General features: G+C 42.2%; 1 protein-coding gene across 2 annotated transcripts in view; it reads right to left on the bottom strand.

Moving 5' to 3' along the window:
• Position 1: 1 nt before the first annotated feature.
• mslnb (mesothelin b) overlaps positions 2-14,058 on the bottom strand; it is a 55,180-nt gene continuing 41,123 nt past the window's right edge. For both annotated transcript variants that reach the window (XM_084931917.1, XM_084931918.1), the window contains exons 81-97: positions 9,257-9,475; positions 8,988-9,158; positions 8,713-8,862; positions 8,557-8,621; positions 8,320-8,449; positions 7,853-7,932; positions 7,642-7,771; positions 7,305-7,495; positions 7,085-7,175; positions 6,842-6,971; positions 3,934-4,121; positions 2,974-3,135; positions 2,752-2,888; positions 2,341-2,483; positions 2,161-2,255; positions 1,654-1,900; positions 2-544 (exon numbers count right to left, since the gene is read on the bottom strand). In XM_084931917.1, coding sequence (XP_084788043.1) covers positions 459-544; positions 1,654-1,900; positions 2,161-2,255; positions 2,341-2,483; positions 2,752-2,888; positions 2,974-3,135; positions 3,934-4,121; positions 6,842-6,971; positions 7,085-7,175; positions 7,305-7,495; positions 7,642-7,771; positions 7,853-7,932; positions 8,320-8,449; positions 8,557-8,621; positions 8,713-8,862; positions 8,988-9,158; positions 9,257-9,475 — 2,415 coding nt within the window. In that variant the 3' untranslated portion in view covers positions 2-458. The remainder of the gene's footprint in view (positions 545-1,653; positions 1,901-2,160; positions 2,256-2,340; positions 2,484-2,751; positions 2,889-2,973; positions 3,136-3,933; positions 4,122-6,841; positions 6,972-7,084; positions 7,176-7,304; positions 7,496-7,641; positions 7,772-7,852; positions 7,933-8,319; positions 8,450-8,556; positions 8,622-8,712; positions 8,863-8,987; positions 9,159-9,256; positions 9,476-14,058) is intronic.

Here is a 14,058-nt window from a genome sequence, read left to right as displayed (position 1 = left end):
CTGTTTTAAGACTGTTTAAAATATGTTTATTATTAATCTCTCAAATACATTTTCATAGTAAGACTGAATAAAGAAAGTGCTATCATGAAAACTGCTAACCGTCACCCGAACCTGTCATTTTTCTGTTGAGTCCTCATCCTTTTAACAATCTTAATTTAAATGGAACAATAAAAAAATAGAAAACAAGTAAAGCAAAAATATGACCTTAGAAATAGTTTATGAAAAGGTTTCAGGAAGATTTAGTAATCAAAAATACATCATTTACAATTTGTCTTATTGCACCTGCACTATTTTGTTCGTAGCGAGCGTTACAAGGAACAAAGGAAATGCCCTTCTGTTTAACATTATTTCCTTCTATTAATGATAAATGAAAACAAAAAAATTACTTCAAGCCTTTATCCAGTTATCTACCATTTTATAATTCATATTCCAATAATCTTCCATGAGAAAAGTTGTCTTTACATTACAACATACTGAGAAGTGATGAGGAGTACAAGAAGAGCGAAGAAAGAGAAGCCAGCGTCTCGGACTGGAGGAGCATTGCCTGGAAAGAAACGTACAGTCACATTAGAGACCAATAAAACGTTTTGCCCTTGATTTAACTTCTTTATCTGAATTATTTGTGGAACACTAGCATATCAACCACACAAAAGCCTCAACAAGTGGGCATTTTAGAAAACTCTGAAACTGCTCGATTAATCACTGCCAGTTCTTTTTAAGCATCTTTTATAATTTATTTATTTATATGGTCCAATTCTGTCTAAAGGTAGAACAATATTTTGCATAGTATGCAAAACAACTGTCCATCATTAAAAATATATAAAGAAAATTTTACTATGATACACTAAATCTGTCTGTCTGCAAATTCCTACATGATCAGGAGTTGAGCTACTAAAATGGGCACGCAGGCACAACTCAGACCCTTTAAGGTTCTTATCTACATCAGGTCTTTTGTTGTCATCATGTTGCCTAGCAGCCACATACCGATGGTTCTTAGTGTTTGTGCACCTATAACACCATTTAAAAATGTATCATTTTCATTTCACAACAGTGGTATGTAGTCAACCAAATATTTAATATCTTCATTTTTCATATCAAGTTGTGATCTTTACACTATCAATATGTCAAGTTTGCTGTATTCAGAGCTGTAGTGCGCGCTTGTACTAGTTTTTCTGACTTGGGATTTTTTTTATAATATGAAAATATTAAGTATTTACTGTATTTCATGCTGCCATCATTAATCACACTGCAGATCTCGCAAGTAAAAACCAAGTTCCCTTTCACCACCAATGTGTTTTTTGTTTTGTTTTTTTTTCTTGTCACTGCTTCTGATGTAAGATGATCTCTACATACTCGTAACAAAACACCAGGATATGAGACAAAAATGCTTAAAATGAGCAATTGAAAGATTTAATCTGCAGCAGAAGGTCAACTGCTGGCTTAACATTTCATGTTTTCATGCTTTATTTCGGTTTCCTTTACTTCTTGTACTCGCGATCAACACAAATCCCTTCCTGCCCACACTCTTCCTGCACAAGAATGCTCTATGTACAGACAGTGTGCCATATTAAGTGTTGAAATGTGGTACTGCTGCTTTATCTGAGGTGTTGTTCTTTGAATGTTTTACCCCATGCTACCTTTTGTAATACTTACCCGTGGTGCTGTTGGATCCAGTTGTTGATTTTGTTGTTGAAGTTGTCCCTGATGTTGTTGTTGATGATGTACCCGGTGTAGTGGTGGTGGGGCTAACCTTGCCTCCTGTAAGCCCCACTCCCAGGCCATTAAGTTCAGACTGAAACTGTGAACTGATCCAGGTTTGCACCACTGTCACATTTTCATACGACTTCAAAAGTGGGAGGTTGGTGCCAAGAAGACCTTTAACATCACTAACAGTCAGGTTCTATGGAGAACAGAGCAGACACATTTTATCCTATGAGCAAATAAACACACTTACTTTATTCTTCAACAGAAAAAAAATGTACAATTTAGTTTTACAACTTATCAGGCCTGTCCAATGGTTTGAGTGAAGTAAATAAATTGAGGAAGACCCCCCCCCCACCCCCCACCCTCACCCCACAAATACATAAATAAATAAACTTTTTTTTTTTTTCAAAATTAGTCTAAAATTCAGAATTCAAAGTGCAGACATGCAGCACTGACCTGTATAACACTCTCAAGCAGCCCAGTGAAGGTCGGGAGGTCCATACTGATATTGGCAGACACTAAATCTTGGATAAACCTAAGATCTGCACCCGCTGCAAGAATGGAAAAAAATTAATGGTACGTTAACTTTTAGCTGTTTAAATGATGTTTTTTGTGAATGTGGGTCTGTTTACTTACGTAGGTAAGATTGTATGAGCTGGTAACTGGAAGTGGAGATAGTGATTGAGCGGGTGATTGGGATAAATGCTTTATATGCGAGGGAAAACAGTTCTTGCTTTTTCTCAGTGGTGCAGCTGGATATGTCCAGGGCATCGGCGTTCCTGCAGGAGATAAAACACACAGGAATGGTGTGTTGAGTTTATGGAATTCATATAACATTATTTATCATTAAATCAGACTTTTTTTTTCTGGTTATCTAAATAATAATTTAAAGATTTATGTGGGTTCACCTGCCTTAGTAAGTACAGGATCCCTGACAGACCTTTAGCCAACATGTTCTTGTTCAGATATTACCTGCTGCTAATGTGATGTAAAAATAACCTCCAAACACACACACACTCATGCACAGTCACAGCTCTGACGCCTTACTTGATGCTTTCAACCGAAATGTTCCTGATAACAACAACATCCAGGGCGCACAGGTTTGGTCCTCCAATGGCGTTGAGCTCCACACTGCTGAGACTGTTCCCCTTTACACTCAGATACTTGGAGATGATGGCTTTGGCCTTGATGAGGAGAACCAAGCATCGGTGAGAAGACACAAGCATGTAAAGTAAGCTCACGTTCAGATTTTTTCTTCTGTTTGCTCACCAGAACCGGGTCCCACGGCCCGTTTGAAGCATCCATCAAAGAAGCGAGTGTGTCGATCTGAATAATACTCCACATGTTGATGTCTGCCAAAGTGGCACTACGGGACATTGCTCCTAAGATCTGAACCTGATCTTCTGGGATGATGCCGCTGGCACTGTAAGCCTATAAATTTAGGAAAGTCAGAAGATATTTAGACTCAAATTTAGATAGCAAACTATTCAAAGAGAAAAACTGCTGAGAACAAACAAAACAATGCAAAGACACCTCAAAAACAAAACAAGGATTTAGGGTTTGAAAAAAGTATAGACTCATGCTTAAACGTCTTTAACGATCATCAGCAAAAACTGTAAACTCTAATCATTTAACTTCCTCACATGTTTCTGTGGAATTTTAAAAATAAATAGCCACAAAAATTAAGAGACCAAGAGAGAAGAAACTCCAGTCAGATGCTGATAATATCACTTAACCTTGTAAAGCCCGAATCATGAGGTAATTGCCAGGAAATTATGTATATTTTTTTAAAGTGGAGTGTTTATTGAACCTTCCGTTTGGATCATCTTTGCTACATCTGACATTTCTCTACAATTTATTTAGGTTTATCAGCAGAAACAAAATTGACCTGGTGATGTTGAGGTCTTAAAGACTCACAAAAGCCATGTATTAAATATGACACATGGTATCACAGAGTTAAAATTTTAAAGCTTAAATAATGGAAGTAGTCAGTGCTGTGGACTTTGCATGCCCTCCCTGTGTCTGTGCTGGTTCTCATGCTTCGTTCCAAAGTCCAAAAACATGCACGGGGTTTGGTCGAATACTGATTTTAAACTGACCATAGGTCAGAATGTGTGTTATGTTTTTCTGAATGCTTCTGTGTGTTAATCCTGCTCTCCAGGAGGGGCCTAACCTGCCTCTAAATCTATGCCAGCTGGGATAGGCTCCAGGAGTTTTTTTGCCACTTACCTCTCGCAACTTGCTGAGAACAATCTTTGTGTAGTTCTGCTCCTGCACCTGGTTAACGAGGGCATCCAAGTTGTCTTTGACAATGGTGGAATTGAGGCAGCTGGTGAACTGATTTATATCATAGTTTAAGGGGAATGTTAGATTAACGATAGTAACACGGGTTATGAATCCCAAAGTGCAGTCAGCGGCTGAAACACAGAAAGAGAAACAATTTTTGGTTAAACAGTAAATTCTCTCTAGATTCTAATACAGGGGTCGGCAACCCTGAGCACGCGTGCCCGAAGGGTTAACTGATGGCACCATCGCTGGACTGGTGATTTTTCATTTTTATGGGCCGATGATTTTTTTTTTTTTTTTTTTTGGCAACGCTATAAACAGTGAAAGGTGGTGGATTGGCCAGATGCTGGTCGATGTGTAAAAATAACTCAGTTGTTTGGTGGTGGCTATGGGGGAGCTGCCACAGAGGCCAGCGGGTGGATGAGGGAAAGGGGAGGCAGGAGGAGGAGAGACCCGAGGCAGCCGCCGGTCCGAGTGTCAGGTGAACTGAACTTCAGGTAAGAAGTTATGACCTGCAGTCTATCTGGGTCAGATAATAAACCAAGTTTAGATATAGTTTATTTTCGTTGTGCTGACTTTTTACAGTCAGTTACAATAACTCGTACTGTGTGCTAGCTAGCATGACAGAGTTTCTATACAGCTCGGCGGGTGCTATGATGTTACTGATAGTGAACTTTATTTTATTCATAAGTAGGGATGGGTATTGATAAGATTTTCACGATTCCGATTCCATTTTCGATTCTGTTTAACGATTCGATTCTTTATCGATTCTCTTATCGATTCTTATTTTTAAAAAAGGAGAACACTAAGGTCGATTAGCTTAGAACTTTGTTTTATATCTTCTCTTTGATCAAGATAGAAATTTAGGAGTAACATGGCCTTACAAACCCAACAGTGAGATCTTAAGAGATCCACAGCCTACGGCTCTTCAATGGGGTGTCACAGGGTCCCCAGGAAAAAAATTGTAAATGTAAAATAATAAAAATAAATATTCTTCTGTAGCAATAACAAAGTATAACATAAATTATTCTGTAGCAATTACACAAGAATATCCAGTAATGTCCCTGCCTACAATTAAACACATTCACTTACCAAAAATCGGGGGCATCTGCTGTGGCAAATGGATGCAAGCCTTTTACCTCAAACTTAGTCACTGCTCGGTGACAATCGTCTATCCTGGCCTGAAAGGAGATGCTACCGGTAGACTGCAGCGAGAACTGCCAGCATCTGAGCCAGCCAGACTCTGTTTGTCTCACTCAACATGGTCACCTAAATGCACAGTAATGGCAGGTTTTGTAATAAGGCAGATAATATGCACTGTTAGTTGATTATTTACCTGCCGCATTAACGGGAGAGGACATGCAAACGTTACCGCTGCTGCTGGGTTGAGATTCACGAGTCCGGAGCGGAATTAAAAACGCGACATTCATTTAAGGTCATCGCGTGTTTTGTGAGCAAATGCTTTTGCATATTCGTAGTGTTTCCTCCCTTGAATGAAATATCTACTTTGCAAGTTGCCCTGTTGTCATCCGTTCTCGTAAAGTATAACCAAACTTTTGAGCGTTTGAGCCTGCCAGGTTTACCTGCCAGGTAAATGACGCTCCGCAACGTGGCGACGTCATTCGGGGCGACTGGAATCGATAAGGGAATCATTTGCAAAAATGGCAAACAATTCCAAGGAATTGAAACAGTGGGAACCGGTTCTTAACAAGAACCGGGTTTCGATACCCATCCCTATTCATAAGGTTAGTTAGCAGAGTTGCCAACCGTCCAGTTTCGTATTGAGCTGAAAAGGAACGCAGTTTGTCCTGTACTTCAGCTAGAATGGAAGAAGACACAAAGCTGGCGTTATTCTGTGTCTTTGCTGCACAGCTGTTTCTTCTTCTCTAATTCTCTCCCCCTCCCTCTCCTGTTTCTACTTCAATCATGAAACTGATCAATGATCAGCTTTTCTCTCGTGTTTGTTTATCGCCCACTTTGCGCCAGAAAGAGGAAACCAGCGGAGGTCGCGCTAAACAACAGCAGCACGTTTAAGCTTGATCAGCTGTTGTTAGAATTTATTTAATATTACTTTCTAGTATCAGCTGATGTTTGCTGGAGCCACAGCTGTAAAAGCTGCTGGTCATGATGTCGGTTGAAGATGAAACCAGGAGATGTCCTTACTGGATCATCAGAGCTGAACAGGTGATGGAGAATCAGGTTTACATTTTAGGTGACATGGATGAGTTGAAGGGAAGTTATGAACTGTTTCTGAGAGACAAATAACACCAGGATCCTTTTCTATGTAGCTGACAGCTGGTAACTGTGCAGGGGCGGATCTCTTTGATCAAGATAGAAATTTAGGAGTAACATGGCCTTACAAACCCAACAGTGAGATCTTAAGAGATCCAAAGCCTACGGCTCTTCAATGGGGTGTCACAGGCCACTCGGAGACCTGTGTCTCTGAGTGGGAGACCAGAGATCACATTAACATGTGTATCCCTGTATTAACAAACATGCCATATTGGCCCAGTTTATTTTTCTTATCATTGTTGTGAGGAGACCATAAATAGCATTTGCATTTTCTGTTGTACAGTTCATTTACTGTTATGGATAAAAAGTCTTTTTTTTTGTTTCAAAATAGCTGATAACTATTCGCTGATAGCTGCCAACATCTGCGACAAAAATATAATTGTATAAAGTTGTTCTATATAGTGTGTAACTGTTAATATAGAGCGTTATTAAATTTATTGCTAATGCAATCATATGGCACACTGACTTCTGAGGGAATTTTAGATGGTACTCATCATCAGAAAGGTTGCCTACCCCTGTTCTAATACATGGACCGAGCAGTTGACAGAAAGAAACCAACCTGGAGATCGCTTTGACTCATCCGGAATGGACCTCTTTATTGCGCTCTTCAGCTTCCCGATCTTCTGACTGCCCATGTTGTTTTCCTTGAGAACACGCAGGAAGTACCTCAAGTAGTTGTTCTTTGTTTTCTGCTCACAAGAACAAAGGGAAAGAAGGAAAGGCGCATAAAGAACAAGGTTGACAGCAAAAAACAGAGACCAAAATCAAAAAATATAAATGTTTGCGGTCATGTATTACTCACAGTGTTGAAGTGATCATAGAAGGTTGAAGACATATACAGCGGCAGCATCCCGAGGTCTTTCAGAGTTTGCTCAGTCCACACTGAAGGAGCTCTGGTTATCACGAAAACAGAACGGTGATTATTATTATTAAGGACACAAAGGGCCAAATGTAAAAATGTAAATCTGCTGACAAACAAACAGGGATGAAAATCTGCCACAGCGGTGAAGCGTTTTACGTACCCATATCTTGTGTTGCCATTAGTCATTTGAGCCTGAACAGCAGCTGCTTGAGCAGAAGTGAGGCTGGGGCAGCTTTTGAGATTTTCCAAGATGGATGAATCTGAGTTTAGGATGTAGGACGCATCCAGGATGCAGCACATGTTTCCCAATACTGATATTTCATCTTTAGTTAAGCTTGTGTTTGTTATGCCCTTTGAAAATAAAAGAAACAGAAATCCATTTCAACTCAAAACATTAAACAAAACCATAGTGTGATTACAGTTATTTCCATTTCATGCAATTATTAATACATCTAATCTTTAGAGCTCAAGAAGTGATGTGTGGTTCGAGGACTCACCAGGCAGCTCTTTGCATTTTCAAACAGGGCAGGGCGCTTGTAGCTGAGCGCTGCAGAGAAGACAGAGAAGTCTGCATTTCCCAACTCTGTGAAATAGGCCCTGCAGCTGCCCTGCGGCACCAGTGAGTAACTGCAAGAGGAAACACAAGTGGGACAAGCTGTAGCATCCACCATTCAGCTTTAATTCAGAACAAACAAACAGGATTCTTACTCATAATACAGCAGCACATCTGGAGGGTAGAGGTTGAAGTTGGCAGCATCGTCTTTAATGTAAGTGTACATGCAGGTCAGCTGTTGATTAAAAAAAAAAGGCAAAATAATTAGCACCTTGTATCGTCCCCGTTTATGATGGAGAACGTGTGTAAGAAAGCTCCATGACTTGTTGGATGGTAACGCATTTTTGTAATTTTGCCTGCACTTTAATCCACTGTGGTGGTGTGCAGCTGCAACATGCAAAAATGGCATCTTTGTTCAAACATTTATTACCCTAACTCTATGTGCCAGAGTTATATACGGTGTAATCTATATAACCCGATTCACAGGGTATGTATATATTGTTTTAAGTGTGTTTTAAACAATTGTTAGTTTCTCCTTTGAAGTCCAAAATGTTCACTTTTTAATATTTGAGCAGATATGTAGGAGATTTTAAATATCCCATAAATGCCTTGAATACTGTACCTGAGACTCCACTAGTTTAACCTTCCTGCTGCCTGACCTCCGACAGGCTTTGATCAGGTTCTTGACTTGCCCATTGCCAATGTTCCTCACTCCAGTGCATGTGAACCCTTGAAGCACAGAGGATGACAAACTACACACACACACACACACACACACACACACTGTTAGCTCTACTCAAACCCATTTGCAGGTTGTTTTGATTGATTTGATTGATCTCCCAGACTGATTTGAACTCACTTGTTTGGACCTCCCAGCTGTGCAGAGGCGCTCTCTGTAGCTACCGACTCAAAGAACAATTCAGCCTAACAAAACAAACAAACAAAAAAAGTCTGTAATAACAGGCATGTAGCACAACACGACAATAAAAACTAAGCTGAGGGTTTCATCTTCTACCTGCTGCCGTTTCCATTCCTTTCTGTTGAGTATGGTTATAACGTCGTTGCTACTGGAGAAGCCCACCAGCAGGGATCGAGGGATCTCAGTGGCCAGGTCATCGGGAACGTTCTGGATCACTTGCATGCTGCTGGTGTTCACTGATATGATCTGAGAGAAGATGGGAAGCATTGTGAGTTAACTCTCTGTGGAAAGCTTTCTATCTTTATCCAAAGCAGCTGATGGAAGTGTGCAGTTCAAATCACGCTCAAGTTATAACAGAAAACCTGTCATACCTGACTGACAAAGACCTGCTGGATGATCTGAGGACCAGAAAGGAGGTTTGCCACCAGTGAAGGAGTTTGGGAGGCACTTATCAGCTGATTACCAGAGATGCTCAAGAACACTCTGGAAGGTACACCAATGATGAGAGTGCCCAGACTTATCAGCGATGATGAGCTGTTGATCTGGTGGAAAGGATGGAAGCAGCACACGCATAAGTGAGCATGACCACAAAGATGACTTTGATTTTTCTAAAGTCAGGATTCAGTCTAAAATCTGCAACCTGTATGATGCCCGAAGACAGCAGAGACTGGATGATGGTCATGGCCTGGCCTTCGCTCCAGCCCGTCACAGTGGAGAGAGTGCCGATGGAGTTTATTAAGTCCTGGGGTTTGATTGAGCTGATCTGATTCAGCGACATGCCAGTGCTTTGGCTGCCGAGGGCAGAAATGACTGTGGAGTCAATGTTCTGACCAAAGTTACCTGCCAAAGCAGCTGTGACCTTCACATGTGAGAGAAAAACTTTGTCAGTAGAGTCAAATTTATGTCTACAGTGTAAATATTCTGGGGAACAAAACTTTATCAAGTTAATAAAAGGAGAGCTTAGTGCTCTTTTATTCATCTTTCCATTTCACCCTTCTTAAAATCACGTACCGCCAGAACAAAGAGCTCTACACCACTCTAAATAATAAACATCAGATTCAAAACAGGAGCCTGCAAGTGAAACTAAACCCAATTTTATGTGGGTGACAAATTTAAGGAAATAATAAACTACTTTTTACCAAAATACCAGGCAAGATGCTAAATCTCTAAAAGACTGAAATCTTATAACATTCATGTCTAGTTGACCTTACCTATCCTGTATTAAATGTAGTATGTGCATTTCTTAAGTTAGGTTCCCTTTCAGTCAATTCACTCGGTACTAGTGATGGGAATTTTGGCTCGGCTCACCAAAAAGAGCCGGCCTTTTTTGGCTCTTCAGGTTGTTTTGCTACTTTAAGTAATTTATTATCAACAACAATATAAAATTACGCACAAAAGGAATTACTAATGTTACAGAAATGTGGTTTTATTTAGGGCTGTTCGATATAACGATATATATCGGATGACGATATAAAAACATCTATCGTTTTATTTTACGTTTGTTTCGTGGTGTCGCAAAATAAACTGTACGGCAATATTTTTTCATCGTTTTGATGGTCACTGTAGTGGCTATATTAATTTCTTAAAGTTCTCTCTTTCTCTTATATTTAATATAACCACACTACAGACGGACAAGCGCCTGTTTCTATGCGTTGTCGTTAGCAACAACGATGGCAAAACCATCGCATGTCTGCTTGTTTATTTTCCACATACACCTTTCAGAATAAAGCTCAAGATCCTGTTGAGATTTTTCTAAATAAACTGAATCATGTGAAAGATGGTGAAGGATGAGAAGCAAAAAAGAGCCATCAGCAATGTTCCCTCTAAGCTGCGCGCGTGCGCAATTGCGCACTGCTGGCACAGCCTCTGCACACAGAAAATCTGCGTTGCGCACAAAAAAATCTAACCTGAATTGCAATTAAAATTAAAACTTTAACAACTCTGTTTTGCAGTGTTAGTCAGTAAGTGACTGGCTGCTACCATATGGGATTAGAACGATGCCACCTTATCCCATAGTCCAGCCAATGATGCGATTCACATTCGTACATACGCAGCTAATCAACGTCATTGACAGGCTATGACAGCGTCCTTATGTGCCGACACCGGTGTTCCAGCTAGCAAAGCGTCATGGCTGATGTGGAGTAGTGATGGTAAATTTGATTCTTTTTACTGAATTGAGTTTGAATGAGTCACTCACCAAAGTGAATCGGATTTTTGAGTCATTTGAGTCACTGAGTCAGTTGACCAGAGAGTGCAAAAAATGTACATTTTCACTCAAACTTAATTTGTTTCTCTTTTCATGTAAATCCTACTTCTAAGATGAGTGATTGAAAAAGAAAAACAACTATTTTTAAAGAGCAAAAAATATATATTTCTAAAGGGAACATTTATTTTATTTATTTTTATTTTATTTTATTAGTATTTTCCTCAAATGTGTCAAATATATATTTTCTCATCTAAATGTCCACTGAGCTGTGTGCCAGGGGGCGGTAATGCTCCTTAACATTGGTTGCCAACCAAGAAGAAGAAGAAGCTGTGAGCCAAGAGGGAGGGGGTGAGTTGCTGTTAGCATGTTAGCAGAGCGATGCTACTGTGAACTGAGGAGCTATTGTCTTGATGTGAGCTTCTACTCAGGGTTTTTTCTTCCAGTTCAGAGCAGAAATATTTTTGTTAAGAAACTGGCTGTTGTTTTTTCCACACAATTTTAATTATAAGCTATATATATTTCTACTAATGAAATTAGTTTGCTAACAGCAACAGGGATGAGTCAGTGAGTCAGTTGGGCTTGTGAATCATGATTCACGAGTCAGTAAAGTGATTCTCGAGTATTGAACGAGTTGTTCATGATTTGCGCATCACTAGCTAATTTCTAGTTTTCCTGTGCAGCGTTTTGCTTTGCGTTTTGGAATGGACTCCAAACTGAAGTGAGCAAAGCAGAAATCTTCTGTTCGCCCCTGTCCTCATTGCCTGACAATGACCAGCACAATGCCTGCCCTGTCTGCCTGGGGAACGTCCACGCTAGGAGAGCGTTGACGGAGCCCGTATCCTGTGCGTTTTGTCGCCAGCTCCGGCGCTCGACCCTGGAAAGACGGGTGATGTTTGTGGAAAAAGTGCTGGGATGCTCGGCTGTCGCACGGCATCACCCTCTCCTTTCCAAGTCTGGAGCCCTGGCGTTTTAGTGGGCTTTTTCCTCCCACAACGACCAAAACCCGCCTTCCCATGTTCCCAGACTTTGTCTGCGAGCTAACGGCATCATGGGACAAACCTCTGTCTACCCGCATCACTGTGACCTGCTATGGACAGTACATGGAGTTGGACGGCGCTGAGGAGGCTGGCTTAGCTAATCCACCCCCTATGGAGCCGTCTCTTGTCAGCGGGAGCACATTCTCCACACCAATCGGCATGGAGCAAAGGCCAAATTCTTGAGCCTCCGGCGGGACCCGCCACCCAGGAGGAAATAGCCTCAACCCTTCTAGCTGTGGTTTCGAGTGGAGAAGGGGTCCAGCGGCAGGGAGACGCTGCTTTTACCCCTCTGCTGCCGCCCAAGAGGTACCGCTTAAGTTTGGTTCAGGTTGTCAGCTGCAGAAGGTGCGGCACGTTCCTAACACTGTCTCCCAAGCACAAACCCCCTGCACACAAAATGCTCCGCTTCGGAGACAGACAAAAGTTGGGTTCATTGCTGCCACGCTCAGTTTTTGCTGGGTCGCAGACTGCATTTCCAGATGATATCACCTTTGTTGGGCATGATGGCATCTATGATCGCCATAGTGCCACTTGGACTGTTAACGATGAGAGCGTTTCAATGCTGGACTCTCTCTCACCGCCTGTGTGCATCGTGTCACCTCCTGAGGTGTGAGGAGGTGAGTGAGGAGGTAGTGACACCTCCTCACTGCCCCCTGTTCTTCTCCATAATCAACCACGATGCGCCCTTGGGCATGGACGCCGAGCGCACCAATGGCCAGACGTGCTCCTGTATGCATTTTGCCCAGTGGCAGTCTATCTCTCTGATTCTAGTGGCCCCTTAGTGGCCCACAAGGTCACGGTATGCAGAGATAATCAGCCAGCGAGTCCTTGGCAGCTTCCTCTCCACAGGGACCTCCTCTCTCAGCCAGGAGGAGAAGGGGTTCATCCACGCCCGGATCTGTGGCGCCTTCATGCTTACCTGCTGAGAGGTTAAACTTGATTGCTAAGGGCTTACCACCTAGTGTGATAGCGACAATACAGAGCGCTAGGGTCTCATCTACTAGAGGCTTGTACGCTTACAAATAGCGAGCCTTCAAACAATGGTGCAAGGACCGCCACACTCTCCCATTTCAGTGCTCTATTGTGGATGTTTTGACATTCCTGCAGGAGCTGCTGGATAAGGGCCTTTCATTTTCAACAATTTAGGTTTATTTAGCAGCTATATCTGCTTGTCATATTGGCTTTGACGGGATGACACCAGGTGCACATCCCCTTGCCATACATTTTCTGAAAGGGGTTCGCCAGCTGAGACCCACGCTTGAGTCCAGTGTCCCTGCTTGGGACTTGTCTTTGGTGCTGGAGGCCCTTTGTAGCCCCCCGTTTGAACCCATTGAGTCAGTGGATATGAAAATTATCTCATATAAGACTGCATTACTTCACGCTTTGGCTTCAGCAAAACGAGTGGGTGACCTTCTTGCGCTGTCTGTGCATCCCTCCTGCACACAGTTCTCTCCTGATGGCCACAAGGTCGTATTGCGCCCAAATGCTGCCTATTTTCCCAAGATCATGCCTGCATCTTATAGCTCAATGGAGTTTGAGTTGCTGAACTTTTGCTCCCCTCCTTTTGCAGGAGGAGAGGAGGATGCATTCTCTTTGTCCAGTGCGTGTGCTACGCACCTACATTGAGCGCACTCAGAATGTGGCTTATGTGGGACCAGATGTCTGCTTCGCTAATCCAACTAGAGCTCATTCCACCAGGGGGATAGCAACCTCATGGGCTCTTTTTAAAGGGGTGACTGTAGCTGGTATTTGTGCAGCAGCTAATTGGGCATCACCGCATACTTTTGTGCGGTCTTATCGGTTGGACGTTACAGCCCCTTCGGTGGCTCATACTGTTCTTTCTGCTGGGTCTACCGCACACTAAGGTGGTGGTGGTTCAATTCTGGTTTGGTGGCTGCTCTGCAGGGCGTGTATGTATGTCCCATGTGTTGTACCGAGTAAATCGACTGAAAGGGAACGAATAGTTATGTCTATAACTTCTGTTCCCCGAAGGAGAGGAACAAGGTACAACACAAGGTGGCCCCACTGAGCAGTTTGGCTCGGTGAAGAGCGGCTATCAAACTGAGGGATGACTGTGATGACAGTCCAGGCGGGGTTGTGCGCATGTCACCACAGGCGTGAATAAAGGTTTTTTCAGCCAGGACATGCAAGGGCGTGGTATCCTATACTTATGTGTTGTACCTCGTTCCTCTCCTTCAG

This window comes from Perissodus microlepis, chromosome 6 (assembly GCF_051167445.1).
Source record: "Perissodus microlepis isolate ML-2025 ecotype Zambia chromosome 6, ASM5116744v1, whole genome shotgun sequence".
Lineage (NCBI taxonomy): Eukaryota > Metazoa > Chordata > Actinopteri > Cichliformes > Cichlidae > Perissodus > Perissodus microlepis.
Note: the sequence above shows the minus strand (reverse complement) of the source record. Positions and strands in the feature narration are given on the sequence as shown.